This window comes from Mobula hypostoma, chromosome 9, assembly GCF_963921235.1.
Source record: "Mobula hypostoma chromosome 9, sMobHyp1.1, whole genome shotgun sequence".
NCBI classification, from domain to species: domain Eukaryota; kingdom Metazoa; phylum Chordata; class Chondrichthyes; order Myliobatiformes; family Myliobatidae; genus Mobula; species Mobula hypostoma.
In genome coordinates, this window is record NC_086105.1 from 122,811,697 (window position 1) to 122,829,967 (window position 18,271).

Genomic DNA, 18,271 nt, shown 5'->3' on the forward strand with positions numbered 1-18,271 from the left:
TCAAATGTTGGGAATTTAAAATAAAAACCAAAAATGCTGGAAATATCAGGCAAAGTTTGAGAAAAGATGGTACTGTATTATGTATTACAGCAGTCTCCTAGAACTTAAGTTTGATCCTGACTTCTGGTGCTCCTGTAGAGAGGCAGCTTATTGTCCCTGAGACGCTGTGGGTTTCACCTCAGTGTTCTGGCTTCCTCTCGCATCACAAGGCTGTGCTGGTTTACAGTCTACTGATGGCGACCCTAATAGGTTGCACTGAAATAACTGGGAAACCAGATTATTGGGATTTGCTCTGAGAGCCAACATTGACTCAGCTGAGTGGTCTGCCCAATGCAATAAAATATGAAGGATGCTATCTGAACTTGTTTATAGTTTGATCTGTTCTGCTTTATGTCCGTTTGCACACTATACTGCTGCCCAATGACAGTAACAAGCAAACGTTTCAGCTTTTTTCACAAATAAAAAATCTCAGATCTCAAAGTCAAATCTCAGAAATTATCATTAGTGTGTAAATTAAAGTGACTTACAAATTTTTGGCAACTGAATTGATAACATCCTTCGAAGAGACGAACATTTTTCAGACAATGCACTGGCAGCTTGTTCAGTTCAGGGAGAACCTCTGTTGCACCGCAGTGCCAAACATCTTCAGTGATGGGCGTCCGGTCTCCATGGCAAACTGGAGAGGCGGGCAAGAGGCAGCGAATTGATTGACAGTCACAGCATCCCATAAACAGGCAGCTTTGGGGCCGCTAGTCACCAATAGAAAGGGTGGAGGCCGGGTCTTTCAGTGGAGACGAGGGTGTTCGAATTAGTTTTTATCCCCAAAAGAGAAATAAGTGTCTATTCTTATAGTACGAAATAAAATGCAACTTGTAACTACTCGCGTTCTTGCAAGTTGATCACTTGTAGTAGGTGTCACGACCGATCTTTGCACTTTGGTGGAGGCACATGTTAGGTAACCAGTGAATAAAGGACCCAGTGAGATTGGGCCTGGGGGGTGTGTAGAGCCGGGAGTTTGCGTTCATGGAGAGAGTGGCTACTTCTGCTCTGCTGCTGGTCAGAAATGGCAGGCCCGGCTTGCTGCTGCAGCGGCAGTGCGCGGGGTTTTACTGGAAGGGAATGCGGAGAGCTCGCGGTCTGAGCAGCCAGGCTGAAAGGCAAATGCTGGGGAGGATCATACGAGTGGATCATGCGGGGGAATACGGGGCGAATCGTATTTATGCGGGCCAGATGGCGGTGTTAGGCAAAACTTCGGTGGGGCCAGTGATCCAGGTTGGTATAGAACAGTGCAGCACGAACGAGCCCTTCGGCCCGTGATGCGGAACCAAACTAAACTAATTATTTCGTCTTACACAGAGGTCTTAACAGTCCATTCTCTGCACATTAAGCTCTAATGCGAGAGTTATCTAAGAGTTTAAATACCTCTGCCTTCACTACCACTCAGCAGTACATTCCAGGCGCCCATCTCCTTTCAATTAAGCAATTGTACTCCTGGGATTGTATCAAGAATGTCAGGTCCTTTTTTAATCTAATCATTCAATCAAAGAGCGTAGTTAATTTCCACGTTGATTGCACTTGTCAGGTGAGGTGAGTCGGACCGTTTGGATTGTTTACTCCAGTTGTTGCACTAAACCACACATCAATCTCAGCAGCATTTTTGCTACATTTTGTCAAGATTTGGTGAATTTAAATTGCAGTTTTGAAATCGAGTTTGTACTTCTGTCGTAGTTGTCGCCTAACTTATCCTTTGACATTTAGCTGTTTAAAATCATTTATGAATAATGCAGTAGATAGTGAAAACAAAAGAAATAGAAACAAGCTCTTCACAGCTATTAACTATTTTATATATTTTGCTGCTGTAACCCCTATCCAAACATCTATATGTCCTGCCTAGGTTACGAATGTCTGAAATGTATTGATATTCTGTACATATGAATATGCTGTCATCAATTTTTATTACTTTAAAAACAGAACCAGTCTTGTGTGAGGAAGAATGGTGTGAGCCCTGTTTATATGTTATCATTCTGCAGTAATTGACACCATTATCTCTTAAAAACACAGATCTCAGGTTTTTCAACAGGAGGCCACTTAAAATGAGCTGCTCTGGAAAATTGATAAGCAATTGCTTCAATTGATACTTGTACAACAATGCTCTCTTAAACAGTGCAGCTGTATTAATATTTCAAGCCAATCAAAAGTAGCCATTGAGCTTTGGTAACCCACAAAGGAACTGAGCATGTCAAACAAAAATATGTATAAACCACACTAGGTTTAGATTAGGAGCCTATATCCTTTGTAAGTTAACTGAAATCAACACTCATTTTACAGCAAATGTGGGATCAAGAAAAGGAGCATCTGGAGAAATTCAATGAAATGATGGTTGATCACAGAGTTCGACCAACCCTGCTTATACCTATCTGGAATATTGCAGGGTTCATGTTGGGTAAATATTTGTATTTTTCAAAGTCACTTACACATTCAATCAATTTAAATGTTACAATGAAAACTCACAAGTAGCTGCAGGATAACTCCAGTGGGTCTTTTCAATGCTGTAACTGGTGTTCTGTAAAAATAACTGCATTTTTCACTTAGGTAATATATGACTGTACAATTTGACTAATTGATTTCAGTTGCTCAGATAGCTATGCTTTATCATCTGCAGCCTTTTCTCAACAAAACTGATTATTCCCTATCCCATTGTTTGAACATCCTGGTGGTTCAGCATTTACTTCACTTATAATAAAACAGTAATTTTTCTTGATTCACTGCAACCAATGTATGTATTTCATTTGTGGTTGTTGATGTTGAAACGATGTGTGGTTGCTGAGCTGATCATATTTTTTTTAATGTCTTTTTTTTTAACAGGAGCTGGAACAGCTCTTTTAGGAAAGGAGGGTGCCATGGCCTGTACTGTAGCAGTAGAAGAGAGTATATCAAATCATTATAACAATCAGATTAGGACATTAATGGAAGATGATCCAGAAAGACACAAAGAATTACTTGAAGTGAGCATTCTTTTTATTTAAGCAAGATAATTACATCTTTGAGTTATGTGATGGTCAGAAATATTTAAACGCACTAACACAGAGCAATAACTTATGAATAATAGTTACCATTAATACGTCATGATCTGAGCCATCTATGAAACACTGCGTTGTAAATTTCAATCTTTCTGGCATTGTTTACCAGTGAATTTTTCCTGGAGTCCCCGTGAAATAAATTGAGGAATACCTGCCATCCCTTGCCTTATTGCAAGTTAAAAGAGCAAATACATTGAATAAAATTAAGTTGAGTAAGTAGTACGATGAGTGCCCATTAATTCAAATCTCAAATGGATACATAAGATAAAAGAACATAAGTCTCATCATAAATTGAAATGAAAAATTGCAAGTGCAATATGGTTTGTTCTTAATGAGACAGGAGTGAAGACATTTATTAAATACAGTACATCTGTGTGAGTACTGTGCTACATCTATGATTGTTTCCTGGTTTAATTGAGTCACAAATATAATATTCATTCCTTAACATCTTCTCTAACTACCTACTAGGTACGTTCACAATCTCTATTAAAAACGTAGTATGTTGCATGCATCCAACCAGCACCATGCTGTTCAGTGTTAATACATAATTATTCTTTTCATGATTATTTTCCTCATGGTGTTTAATGTTATTGAAATAATACAGTCAAACTTAAATATAGCTGCAGCTAATATTAAGCTTAGAAGCAGTATAGTTCTGTGGATGTTTCTGCAGAATTGCTCAATGGGGGCAACAAATTTTTACTATGTCAATCTCAGCATAACCTGTGTTAAAGAAATTTTTATTCTCATAAGGTCCTTTGAACTGTTCAGGAGCCACTAAAATGTTTCTTTGTGTAGATGTTGCCCAAGACCTAGGGGGAAGCAGCAATGTAGTACTTTCTGTTTGCAGGTTTAATGCCCCTGGCTTCATTGCACTCAATCGGATAATGGGATACATTGAAAAGATATTTTATTGACAAATTGACGAAGGGTCTCGGCCTGAAACGTCGACTGCACCTCTTCCTAGAGATGCTGCCTGGCCTGCTGCGTTCACCAGCAACTTTGATGTGTGTTGATGTAACAGTGCTGTTGTTTAACTTAAGCTTTATAATGTATCTCTTCTATAGCAGGCAGCAAAATTCAATATGGTTCTGTGTAGTTATTATTTTATGAATTACACATGTTTAGAATGTGAAAAATTAGTAGAGATCATGCTTTCATTTTTCCAAAAGTACTTAATTTTACATCAGAGAATCAAGAGGATGTACTGTATATGTAATGCAGTCAAATTCAAATGTTCTTGTTCCAGACTTGAGCACAAACTTAATAAACCACTGGTAAAGAAGTTGTAATAGTAAAAATATTTAATTTGGCTCATTTGTGGCTTTAAGTTATTCAATAAAATGATATTTAGTCTCAAAATATATTATCTTTATACCATTATCAAAGGTTACCCCTACTTTTGTTTCAGGTTTTAAAGAAGTTCAGAGATGAAGAACTGGAACATCATGACACTGGATTAGCCCATGACGCAGAATTGGTAGGCTGTTAGCTGATGTAAATTTATTGCCCGTTGGGTGACCCCATTATGACAAATTATGGTGCAGTAGTTTATTTCTCATAGTCTCAGCATATGATTTGACTCCAGATAAATAAACTTGAGAGGGGGCAATATCAAAGAACAAATACTCCCCTGCAGTGACTGAAAGAAATACGATTTGGTACCTGGGGTAATGGTCCAACACATTTTGGTGATTAGTTGAAAAGCTATATTTCTATCTTTGGTGCACTGGTACCCACTGTGATGCTGGGTGACCTAAGTGTGGGGAATGAAAAGAGTCAATCACTGTAGTAAAATGTCTTTCTTTTTGAAACTCATTATCTTGAAACCAATATCCACTGGTCTTCATTGCTGACTTTAATGGTGACTGGAGCTCAGTCTACTGGAGGCAGTAGACTACAACAGCCTGATGCTGATAGCAATTGGATATGGAAAACAAAGGTGCTGCTTTTAGGGATCTAGAGTCAGACCACGTAGAGCTTCTGACATCAAATGGAAGCAGTGACAATACTGGTACCTCTGGAAGCCTTTCAGATCATAGAATAACATCGGTGGTATTTTTTAAAATTTAGACATCATCTTGATAGCATCATTTTTATTCATAGTTGAAAATATATTTTAAAGTAAGAATAAGGAAGAGTTATTTTCTTTAGTTCGCCTAATGCAAAGTAACCACTACTTCACAAGTTTAATCACTGGATCCATCTGAGGATCTGGTGCAGGGGGCAGGGTTTCAGATTTCTGGATCATTGGGATCTCTTCTGGGGAGGGTATGTATGACCTGTACAAAAAGGACAGGTTGCACCTGAACCTGAGGTTGCAAAAAAAAAACTACCCTTGCAGGCAGCTTTGCTGGAGCTGTTGGGGAGGACTTAAACTAAGTTGGCAGGGGGATGAGAACTGGATGAGGGCTGAGAATAGAAATTTGCAGTCAGTGGAATGAGTTGCAGTATAACATGGGGGCAAAACAGAAAAGGGTGATGTTCTATTTGAGTGCATTCAATATATGGAATAAATTAGATGATCTTTAGCCCAGGTATGACATAGTGGGCATCACTAAGTCATGGCTGAAAGATGATCATAGTTGGGAGTTTAACATCCAAGGATACACATTGTATTGAGAGGACAGGCAGGTAAGCAGAGGTGGTGATGTGGCTTTGTTGCTAAAAAATGAAATCAAATAAACAGGTGACATAGGATTGGAAGATGTAGAATCCTTGTGGCTAGAGTTAAGAAACTGTAATGGTAAAAAGACCCTGAAGGGAGATGTATAGAGGCCTCTGAACAGTAGTCAGGATATGGGATATAAATTACAATGAGAGAGATAAAAGATATATAAAAAGAATTTCAATATGCAGGTGGATTGGCAAAATTGGGTTGATGATGGATCCCAAGAGAGGGAATTTTTAGAATGCCGATGAAATGACTTACAAAATGACTTTTGAACTTGAAAGTTCAATGTAAATTTATTATCAAAGTACATATATGTTGCCTTATACAGCCCTGAGATTAATTTTTTTGCGGCAATTACAGTAAATACAAGAAATACCGTAGAATCAATGTAAGACCAACCAATATGCAAAAAAAACCAAAGTCCAAATAGAAAAAGAAATAGAAAAAAGAAACAGTAATAAAAATAATAATAATAAATAATTAAACAATAAACTTGAGGACATGAAATGAAGTGTCCTTGAAAGTGAGTACACAGGTTGTGGGAGCAGCTCAGTAATGGGGAAAATGAAGTTGAGTGAAGTTATCCTCTCTGGTTCAAGAGCCTGATGGTTGAGGGGTAAAAACTGTTCCTGAGCCCGGTGTTGCAGGTCCTGAGTCTACGGTACCTTTTTCCTGATTGTAGCAGTGAGAAGAGAGCACTAGATGGTGGGGATCCTTGATGGTAGATGATGCTTTCCTGCAACAGCACTCTGTGCAGATGTGCTCAATGGTTGGCAGGTTCTTATCTGTGATGGACTAGCTCATATCCATTTGTAAACTTTTTCATCCAAAGGTGTTTCTATACCAGGCCATGATGCAACCAGTCAATATCCTCTCCACTGTGAAGTTTGTCAAGGTTTTAAAATGACATGCCAAATCTTTGCAAACCTCTAAGAAAGTAGAGGCATTACCATGCTTTTCTCGTAATGGCACTTACCTGCTGAACTGAGGACAGATCCTCTGAAATGATAGCGCCAAGGAATTTAAAGTTGCTGATCCTCTCCACCTCTGATCCTCTGTTGAGGACTGGCTCATGGACCTCCGGTTTTCTCCTCCTGAAGCCAATAATCATCTCCTTGGTCTTGCTGACATTGACTGAAAGGTTCTTGTGGTACCACTCATCCAGATTTTCAATCTAGCCTCTTAGCTGATTCGCCACCACCTTTGATTTGGCCAATGACAGTGGTGTCATCAGGAAACTTCAGTATGACATTGGAGCTGTACTTGGCCTCACAGTCATAAGTATAAAGCAAATAGAGCAGAGGACTAAGCACCCAGCCTTGTGTTGCATCTGTGTTGATGGAGATTGTGGAGGAGATATTGTTGCCAATCTGAACTGACTGAGGTTTGCAAGCAAGGAGGTTTTGAGGCCGAGGTCTTGAGTGATTAGTTTTGAGGGGCTGATGGTATTGAATGCTGAGCTGTAATCAATGAAGAACATCCTGATGTATGCATTTCGCTGTCCAAGTGTTCCAGGATTGAGTGAAGAGCCAATACAATGGTATCTGCTGATGACCTGTTTTGACAGTAGGCAGCTTGGAGCGGATCCAATTTGCTTTTTGGGCAGGAGTTGATGTATTTTGTCAGCAACCTCTCAGAGCACTTCATCACAGTAGATGTAAGTGATATTGGATGATAGTCATTATGGCAGGTTACCATGTTCTTCTTAGGCACCTTATAATTGAAGCCGGTTTTGAAGCAAATATGTACCTCAGACTGTCGCAGTGTGAGGTTAAAGATATTGTTGATCAGCACAGGTCTTCGATGCCCAGCCAGGTACCCTGTCTGTGCTTATGCTTTCTGTGGGTTCTCCCTCCTAAAGGACGCTCTGATGTCAGCCTCGGATCGAAATCACGGTCAACAGGAGCTGTGGGAGTTCGTGAAGGTACCTCCATGTTTTGATGGTCAAAGCGAGCATAAAAGGCATTGAGCTCTGGGGGCAAAGGCTTGTTGTGGCCTATGTCACTTGGTTTCACTTGTAGGAGATGATGGTATTCAAGTCCTGCCACAGCTGTCAAGCCTCCTTCAGTGATTCATATTTGTTTCAAAATTGGCACTTCACATGTGAGGTGGCTTTCTGAGATTGTACCTGGACCCTTTGTATTTAACTTGGTCACCAGGCCTGAATACCACTTCAGTCTTCTGGTTAGGGAAGACTGAATGATCTTGTGGGGACACACTCATCTACGACTGTCTTTATAAAGTTCTCGACAACCGTGATGTTTTCGTTCAGATCCTCTGAGTCCTGAGTCCAAGGCACAGTTCATCGAGAAGCAATCCCATAGCCGCTCCTGTACCTCTCACAACCAACTCTTTGTTACCTTTATCTCTGTAGCCTCTGCTTGCATGCAGGTAGGAGAAGATCAGCTAAGTGATCAGATTTTCAGAAATGTGGTCTAAGCATGGAATGGTAGGCATTTCTAATCATACCTTAATAGTGGTTGAAAGTGTTGGGATCCCAGGTGCTGCAGTTGATGTGTTGATGATAATTGTGCAGAGATTTCTTCAAACAAGCCTGATTGAAGCCCCTGACAATGGCATCAGGCTAGGCTGTTCCTTGTTTCCTGATGGTGACACTCAATATCTCAAGTGCCTGCTTAACATCAGCCTTGGGTGATAAGTAAACTGCGATCAGAATCACAGAGAACTCTCTTGGTAAGTAGAACGGTCAGCATAAAATCATTAGATGTTTCAGGTTGAGGGAACAAGAGTGTGACAAGACCACTGTGTCTGGGCAACACAAAAATTTTATCAGGAAACACAGATTTCAGGATATATATGAAATATCATAGGCAAAATCAGCAGTCCGGGTATGGAGAAACCCTAAGGTCTTAACAACGTATCCAGCGTGTGCTGAATGAGCTATGTCTCCGTGAAGCACAAAACACAGCAATTTCTCATTTCCCTCTGATGTAACAATCTTGCCCTTAAGTCCTCAATCTTCTCCAGTGACTACATTTGCTAACAAGATGGTGGGTAGAGGACGTTTCATTCCCTGGTGTTCTGGTCTGACTTGGAATCATCCTGTCCTTTCACTGTTCAGTGTACCTTCATCTGCTTAAAGGTGGGTTAAGTCCACCGAGTCCTTCAGAAGATTGATCATGAAATTGCTAGTTCATTATGGCGGTTCAAAATTACATTACTTAAAGGGAAATTGCAGTCTGTAGGTTGCGGTGGGAGTAGTTTAAAAGAAGTATAATTTGAAGTTTTGTGAGCTGCCTGCATACCATCACCGTGGTTCACCAGTACCATCTTGCAAAGGATTATGTTTGTATTTGAGTCCACTAGGTTAAAGGCAATTCTGGATTGGGTGGTGTATAATGAAACAGATTTGATTAGGGAGCTGAGGTAAAGGAACCCTTGGGCAGTGATCATAATATGATAGAATTCACCCTGCAGTTGGATAGAAGATAAAGTCAGATGTACCAGTATTACAGTAGGGTGAAGGGAATTACAGAAGTATGAGAGAGGAGCTGGCCAAAGTTGATTGAATGGGGTCACTAGCAGGGATGACGGCAGAATGGCAGGGGCTGAAGATTCAGGGAGCAGTTCAGAAGGTGCAGTATAGATACATCCCAAAGATACTGAAGTATTCTAAAGGGAGGATGAGGCAACCGTGACTGACAAGGGAAAGCAAAGACAGCATAAAGGCAAAGAGAGGACTTAGAGCAAAAATTAGTGGGAATTTAGAAGATTAGGAAGCTTTCAAAAACCAGCAGAAGACATCTAAAAAAGCCATAAAGCGAGGAAAAAGATGAGATATGAAGGTAAGCTACTCAATATAAGAGAGGATACCAAAAGATTTTTCAGATATATAAAATGTAAAAGAGAGGCGAGAGTGGATATTGGCCGCTGGATAAGTAGTAATGGTGCTCACGGCAGTGGCAGGCGACCTTTGTGTCAGTTTTCACTGTAGAGGTCACTAGCCACCAGAAATCCAAGTGTGTCAGGGTACATTATTTGGGATTACTGTGGAGAAGGTGCTTGAAAAACTGGAAGGTTTGAAGGTAGATAAATTATCTCGACCAGATGGACTGTACTCCAGAGTTCTGAAAGAGGTAGCTGAAGAAGATTGTGGACGCATTAGTAATGATCTTTCAAGAATCACTAGGTTCTGAAATGGTTCCGGAGGACTGGAAAATTACATATGTCACAATCAGAAGAGATTCCGCAGATGCTGCAAATCCAGAACAACAAACACAATGCTGGTGGAACTCCGCAGGTCAAGCAGCATCTATAGAAATGAATAGACAATCAACATTTTGGCCCAAGACACTTCTTCAGGACTGGAAAAGAAGGGGAAAGATACCAGAATAAAAAGGCAGGGGAAGGGGAAGGAAGACTGGCTGGAAGATGATGGGTGAATCCAGGTGGGTGGGAAAGGTAAAGGCCTGCTTTAGAAGGAATCTCATAGGAGAGGAGACTGGACCATGGGAGGAAGAAGGAGGGGCATCAAGGGGAGGTTATAGGCAGCTGAAGAGAAGAGGTAAGAAGGTCAGAGTGGGGAATGAAGGAAGGGGGAAGGGAAAGAAGAATTACCAGAAGGAGAAACTGATATTCATACCATAGGGTTGGAGGTTATCCAGATGGAGTATGAGGTGTTGCTCTTCAATCTTGAAGCTCAAACTTGATAGGTTCTTGATTAGTCTGGGCACCAAAGGTTACAGAGAGAAGACAGAAGAATGGGGTTGGAAGGGACAATAAATGAACCATGTTGGAATGGCGAAGCAACTTGGGTCAAATGACCTAATTCTGTCTTCCATGGTTTATGCTGTTGTGTTGCAATCCATAAGATCATTAAACCATATTTTTCTCAGTTTGTCGTCAAATGGATTTGTGCTCATAGGATAAGTTTGAAAGCTCCTGAGCTTCTGAATTGAGCAAGTCTCAGAGTGAGGTTTAATATCACTGGCATATGTTGTGAAATTTGTTGTCTTTGCAGCAGCAGTACAATACAATACATAATGGCAAAAAAGCTGAATTACAGTGTGTGTATGTGTATATTTAAATAGTACTGCAAGATAGGAATAAAAAAAAAAGTGACACAGTGTTAATTGGTTCAATGTCCATTCAGAAATCTGATGGCAAAGGGAAAGAAGTGGTTCCTGAATCGTTGAGTGTGTGCCTTCGGGTTTCTGTACCCCCTTCCTGATAGTAGCAATGAGAACAAGCCATGACATAGTGATGGGTGTCTTTAATGATGGATGCTCCCTTTTTTTTTGAGGCATCACTCCTTGAAGACGTCCTCGATACTGTGGAGGCTAGTGCCCATGAGGGGACTGGCTAAGTTTACAAATCTCTGCAGCTTATTTTGATCTTGTGCAGTAGCAACCCCCCCCCCCCCAATACCAGACAGTGATACAGCCAGATAGAATGGAAGTTTGCAAGTGTTTTTGATTGTATACCAAATCTCCTCAAACTTCTAATGAAATATAGCTGCCTTTGTGCCTACTTTGTAGCTGCATCGATATGTTGGATCCAGAGTAGATCCTCGGAGCTATTGACACCCAGGAACTTGGAATTGCTCACTCTTTCCACTTCTGATTCCTCTGAGGCCTGGTGTGTGTTCTCTCAACTTACCCTTTCTGAAGTCCACAATCGGTTCTTTGGTCTTCTGCTGCAACACCGCTGATTTATCTCGCTCCTGTACACCATCTGAAATTATGCTAACAATAGATGTATTGTCAGAAAATTTATTTATGGTATTTGAGCTGTGCCTAGCCTCACAGTCATGGGTGTAGAGAGAGATTAGCAATGGGTTAAGCACACATCACTAAGGTGCACATTCTGTCATTGTCATCAAAGCAGAACGTTATTGCTTATAAATCTTAACAGTAGTTGACCATGACAAATTGGCCTCATCTACTGACAATAATGGTCAACTACTGACAATACTTTTTGTAGTTAAGTCTCCTATTTTTTGAACTACTTCAACATTATCCTTCCATTTCTATGGACAATGCAACGTGAAGAAGTAAGGTTACTTTGATCCACTGGATAGAGCTCTTTGAGTCTGAATCTTATGGGATCCTGTCAGAACAATGTGACCTCTCGATGATTCTGGGGTATGTTAAAAATGTGGTAAGAAATGAGTGACTTGTTAATTTCAATTGAAAGGCAAAACATACTGGGCACCTTGACAAGTTAGGGTGCTGCAAACATTTGAGCAATTAGAGACTGTTTGGCAGCCATACCCACAATATCAGAAACACATTTTTACGTGTGTCCTCAGCCTATGGTGTACCTGTGCTTATGAACATAAGGGAGTACCACAGAACATACATATATACATAAAGATGAAGACTGACAAAGTAGGTGAACTGATAAAATGATGTACAGTAGATCTGTAGAATTTGTATATATGCCCATTTTGACTCATCTTCAAAATTCTCTTTTTTTTAGGCACCAGCTTATTCATTATTGAAGAATGTAATACAAGTTGGATGCAAGGCTGCAATCTATATATCTGAACGGATTTAAACACTTCCTCCGTAAAATTAGTGCTTCTCTGTACAGTCCACGATATAAATTATCAATACATAAATAGCTACTTTTTTCAATATCAATAATTCTGCATTCTTTTGCATCATAGAGGTAAATGTCTCTATGCAGGTTTTTCCCTTAGTGGTTATTTTCCTGCATTCACTGCCACCTCATGATTAATTGGGCTTGTGAGAAATGCCTCTTGTTGCCTTAGTATTGTGGAAGTAACTGATCATTTCACCAGAGCTCCACAAAATTGTAAAACGGAACTAAAGCTCTGGTGAGATATGTATGTGCTCCCACTGAATCAGCTATAGTTTTCCTCCATGGTTATCCATAAATAGTTCAGAGGTAAGGGTTTTGTCCTGTGTGAGACTTGGCCCAAACTGGGCGGTGGGTTAGGCAATTATGTTTTTTAAAAAAAAAAGTTGTTAAAAAATCGTCAAAAACTTTTATACCACTTATTTAGTAATCCCTGGTCATGATTTCTACTACTGGCTGTCTTTCCATGGTAATGATTCTTGGGGGAAGGATTGGAGGACACCTTGAAGCCCTGCCTGTTTTTAAAAAAATATATATCATTTCGACATCAGTAGAATTTATTAAAGAGAATAAAACATTATACATTTAATTTTCATTTGTTAATGAGTCTGTGAAACTTAACAATTAAGATTTGTAAAAGATTGAATTTTTTGAGACCTGGATTTAAATGTTTAATCCTTAAGCAGTTATTTAATATTTTATTGTGTCTTTAAGAAAATGTATATTTGAGAATATATTAAAAATGCTTCCTGATAACTTTCGTCTAATTTTAAAATCTGTGCATGCATTTCCATGCCTTATCTGCTGGGGTCAGTATGCAACAAATTAAACGGAAAGGTTCCTATTTGGTCTGTATTTGAATACTGTAACCTTACCATTATATTCTCATTTAACAACATCCCTCTTACAGCTATTTACTTATTTCTGTTCCCACCGGTAGCTATATTTAACAGCAGCCCAAATTATATATAAATTATTTAAAAATGTATTCGTATGACTGAGTTGAAATCAAATTATCTATGTTTACTGATGATACAAAACTATGTGTCATTGTGGGTTCTGACTAGGATGCAGAGAGGCAATTATACAGGTTCTCAGCTAAACTGGCATACTCAGAACTTTGGTGTTGGACTATTAGCTGTTATTCCTATTCATACTCCAAAACACCCTGAATTCAATTTCTTCTTTTAGATGAAACTCCATAGAATAATAAATTTTCCAGAGACCTCAATAAGTTTAAAGGGAATTCAGCAAACAAAAGTCTGGTAAATTTCGAGAGTATCAGGAACAGAATTTGGTAAATTTAAGGGACTATAGGAACCAAATAATGAACCATCTTTATTTCCGGACAGTGGATCAGAATTTTACTGAAGTCAAGTGGATATGACACTGAAAGCAATAAAAGGAACACTTTGGAAAGTTGTTTGCTCTGCTTCCCAATAGAATTGTCTTCCATTTTTCCAGTGCTTCATCACTTGTTTTACGTATTTTGATGACCCTCCCTTCAATTGATTTAATTAAGAGAAAGGGACAAGGCAAATCCTGATGTGATTGCAAATTCATTGATGCATAATAAGATATTGAGAGATGCTTTGGAACTATGGACAAAGATAAAGATTGTAAATTCATTAAAAGGAGGAGTGTTCAAGGTGAACTGGTTGCAACAGCAATTTTGGTAAACCACACAAAACAAAGAAACTGCAGCTGCTTAGCCACTGTCATACATCATCCTTTAAAGAGCGATGCAACTTAATGGGGTCCACCTCAGCTTTCGATGGGAAATTAAAGAGATGCTAAGTAATGCTGTTGTGACGGCATAATAAATGTTTCAATTTACAATTGAAAGTGCTGAAGGACTGGAAAGTGATACTGATTTATCGAAAACCAGGCTCAGCAAACTTAATTACAGCCCAGTTATTTTTATAATCTGAGGTCCAAAGTGTTACTGAATCCTTAAATTAAGAAGTTACTAATATAATTCAAAACAGTTGACATGAATTTCAGAAAGCAAGATTATACTGGACAAAACCTCACAGATACAATTATAATGTCAAAGAGCCAGCTAGAGAGGTACTTAGAAAAAGAATAGAGGGATATGGGCTTAATGCACGCAAATGGAATTAACTTGGAAAGGTATTGCAGTTGACATGAATGAAATGGGCCGGGGGCCCATTTCTGTGCTGTACAGTCTATTCTTCTATGACGGAGACTACACAAAAGACTTGGAGAACATTAAAGACTATGGAATTTAAAGAAGTTAGAAAAATAAAAACTCTTTTCAAAGGACAAAAATGGGAGGAATGAATGGCAATTTTCAAGAAGAATTTGGAATATTTGGTGGTATCCCACAGAGTTCTCAGAAGACTTTTTTAAAGAATAGGATTAAAATAGAGGGGAAAAAACTGATTTACAGTAGATATACATATATATTAATTAAATAGTGCAAAAATAAATAAGTAAGTAGTATTCATGGGTTCAAAGTCCATTCAGTAATCGATGGCAGAGAGGAGGAAGCTTTTGCCGATTGGTTGAATGTATGCATTCAGGCTCCTGTACCTCCTTGAAGGTAGCAATGAGAAATCCTTAATGATGAATACTGCCTTTTTGAGACATCACTCCTTGAAGATATCCTGGATACTATTATCTGCTTGGCAGTAAAATATCAGTCATAATGGTCCAGATCTCATGTTCAATACATTCGATTCATGTATTTACTACATTATTGCCATATTCAGATAGGCTACAAATTGTGGGACAAGGGAGGTAGTAATGAAGAAAAGTTTCGATGAGATTGGGTCTGGAGTCAGGGTCTTGAAGGCTTCATTGGTCAGGACTGTTAATTGTGAAGGAGTGAGAGTTAGGGTTATGAGACAAGCAATCAGACCAGGCTCCTGTGGAGGTAGGGAAGGCCATTTTGTTCCAGCACATGGTTAGTGGAGGATCTGCCGAGAAGGGTACTGCTGGAACATTTCTGTACAGGCTTTGGACATTCGCAGTGAGGCAAGGAAAATACAGAACTTTAAGGATGTCTCAGACTCCTTGACAATCAGGTAAGATGGCTGTCAAACTAAAGCTGAAATAAATCACGTTTACAATTAAAACTTGTTTCATTATGGGCAAGTACTTCTTTGCACAACTAACATCAAAGTATGCATTAATTTCTAATACCTAATACCATGGCCTAATAACAATTGAGAAGGCAAGATCTAGATTTACTAGGAAGTGGCTAAAGGGAGTAAAAATGCTTCAAAAGTTAGTTTTACATTGGACTCTGTTTCCTAAAATTAATGGACAGAATAATTAATGGTAGACTTTAGTCAAAGATTACTCAGTAGAATTTGTCAGTTGTGAAATTTTTAACTAAGATGTATTTTTGCAAAAAGATGAATAATACCTCATAAAATAGTTGAGATTATTTTTATTGGAGAAGGTGCAGAGGGGGTTCACACGAAATTTCCCAGTAATGAAAGGGTTAATGTTTGGTGGCTCTGGGCCTGCACTCACCGTAGTTTAGAAGAATGATGGTGATCTCATTGAAATGTATTCAATATTAAAAGGCCTAGATAGAGTGGATGTGAGATGCTTCCTATCGTGGCAGAGTTTAGCTTCAGAATACAAGGTGTCCCTTTAGAATAGAAGTAAGACATTTCTTTAACCATAGGTGGTGAATTTGGAATTCATTGCCTCAGACAGCTATGGAGCTGAAGTCATTGGATATACTTAAAGCAGAGGTTGGTAGATTGTTGATTAGTAAGGGCATCAAAGGTTATGGGGACAAGGCAGGAGAATAGAGTTAAGAGGGATAATAAATCAGCCATGATGTAATGGCGGAGCAGAATAAATGGGCCAAATGGCTTAATTCTGCTCCTAAGTTTTATGGTCTTAGTAAAAAAGCAAAGCAAACTTTGGCAGGAGACTGATATTCAACACCTGAAAGCATGGCAGAAAGGAGTACAATGGGGAACTGGACGTACTTAAAATGGAAAGAATATAAACAGTATCTAATTTGTTAAGTCTTAGCAAGATGCAATGGCCCTCTGCATTTTCTGAAATAAAGCGTTGAAAGTAATTGGAGATTAAATTTTAAAGTTTTTTTTTAAAGCAGCTCACAAATTTGCACAGAATGAATAATTACTGTTCCACTTTTAAAAAGTGTTGATGTCCTTGCAGATTATCTATTGCACAGTTTATATTATTTGATAGCACTTAAATCACTCCAAATTGAAAAAGGATTAGCCACTGTGAATTTTCTCTTCAATTTTTAACACCATAAATATTAAATAGAAACATGATTGTGAGAATTTAAAGTAAAAACTTAGTGAATTCATAATGACATAGTGACTGTCATTATGTACTCTGTGAACAAAGTGAAGGGAAAACGTCATATAGTGGCGAACACCTCTGGCACTGATTCTGGCCCTATGGCTCAGAAAAGTAGGGAACTGAAGAAGATGCAGCAGAAATAGTGGACTCTACAGTTGGAGGGACAGATAGATGACCCTGTTGATGTGAAAAATAACATGGATGGTAGTTTGCCTCCCAGGTGCTGGGGTCGACGATGTGTCTGAACTTGTCCACAATATCCTGCAAAGGGAGGGTGAGCAGCCTGAAGTGGTGGTAAATATTGGTACCAATGACATAGGTAGAAAAAGGGAGGAGGTCCTGAAAACAGAATACAGGGAGTTAGAAAGAAAGTTGAGAAGCAGGGCCTCAAAGGTAGTAATCTCAGGATTGTGCCACATGACAGTGAGGATAGGAATAGAATGAGGTGGCAGATAAATACGTGGCTGAAGAATTGGAGTGGGGGCAAGGATTCAGATTTCTGAATAATTGGGACCTCTTTTGGGGCAGGTGTGACCTGTACAAAAGGGATGGGTTGCACTTGAATCTGTGGGGGGGCCAATATCCTTGCAGGCACCTTTGCTAAAGCCGCTGAGAGTGATTTATGGTGGGGGGGGGATGGAAACCTGTATGATAGAGCTGAGGATGAGCCAGCAGGTTTACAAGTAGATGGTGGCTGTAATAGGAACGTAAGGAAGGACAGCCAAAGACTGGGTACAAATGCAGACAGAGCAAAGAGTTAAATTGTACCACAGAGGCAAAATTTAAAAGGGCGAAGAATGCAGGACTGAAGGTGCTGTATTTAAATGCACGTAGCGTTCAGAATAAGGTTGATGAACTCGTGGCACAATTAGAGATATGTTGGTATGATGTTGTGGGCATCACTGAGTCGTGGCTGAAAGAAGATCATAGCCGGGAGCTTAATATTAAAGGATTTACTTTGTATCGAAAGGACAGGCAGGAAGGCATAAGCGGAGGTGTGGCTCTGTTGGTAAGAGATGGAATTACATATTTAGAAAGAGGTGACATAGAGGCAGGGAATGTCGATTCTTAGTGGGTGGAGTTAAGAAACTACAAGGGTAAAAGAAACTCCATTATGGGAATCGTGTATAGCCTCCTCAAATAGTAGCCAAGATGTGAGGTTGAGATTGCAAAGGGAGCTGGAAAGGGCATGTAATAAGGGTAATGTCACAATTGTAATGGGGAACTTCAATATGCAAGGGGATTGGGAAAATCAGATCGCAAGAGAGGGAATGTATTGAATGTCTGAGATGGCTTTTCAGAGCACCTTCTGCTTGAGCCCATTTAGGGAAAGGCTATCTTAGATTGGCTTTGAATGACCAGAAGACATAAGAACAGAATTAGGCCATTCCGCCCATTGAGTTAATAGTTAAATTAAGTAGTGCAAAGAAATAAAAAAAAATATTGAGGTCGTGTTCACAGGTTCATTGTTCATTCCAAAATCTGATGGAGAGGAAGAAGCTGTTCTTGAAACATTGAACGTGCATCTTCAAACTCCTGTACCTCCACCTTGATGCCAGTATTGAGAAGAGGGCGCGTCTTGGGTGATGGGGGTCCTGAATGATGAATGGCGCCTTCTTGAGGAATTGCC

At 39.5% G+C, this 18,271-nt stretch overlaps 1 protein-coding gene across 1 annotated transcript; it reads left to right on the forward strand.

Annotated features, from left to right (window-relative positions):
* Positions 1-960: 960 nt before the first annotated feature.
* On the forward strand, positions 961-13,204 carry coq7 (coenzyme Q7 homolog, ubiquinone (yeast)). Its single transcript, XM_063057453.1, has 5 exons — positions 961-1,272; positions 2,329-2,443; positions 2,866-3,005; positions 4,492-4,560; positions 12,196-13,204. Exons 1-5 carry the CDS (start codon positions 1,024-1,026, stop codon positions 12,271-12,273), a joined length of 651 nt encoding a protein of 216 aa, XP_062913523.1. The 5' UTR covers positions 961-1,023; the 3' UTR covers positions 12,274-13,204.
* Positions 13,205-18,271: the final 5,067 nt, after the last annotated feature.

What these genes read in the sequence shown, in the direction of transcription:
- coq7 (XM_063057453.1), top strand. Translation starts at nt 1,024, where the DNA reads ATGGAGAGAGTGGCTACTTCTGCTCTGCTGCTGGTCAGAAATGGCAGG. An exon ending in TATTGCAGGGTTCATGTTGG is followed by an intron (nt 2,444 to 2,865) that starts GTAAATATTTGT and finishes TTTTTTTAACAG; the next exon opens with GAGCTGGAACAGCTCTTTTA. An exon ending in TAGCCCATGACGCAGAATTG is followed by an intron (nt 4,561 to 12,195) that starts GTAGGCTGTTAG and finishes TCTTTTTTTTAG; the next exon opens with GCACCAGCTTATTCATTATT.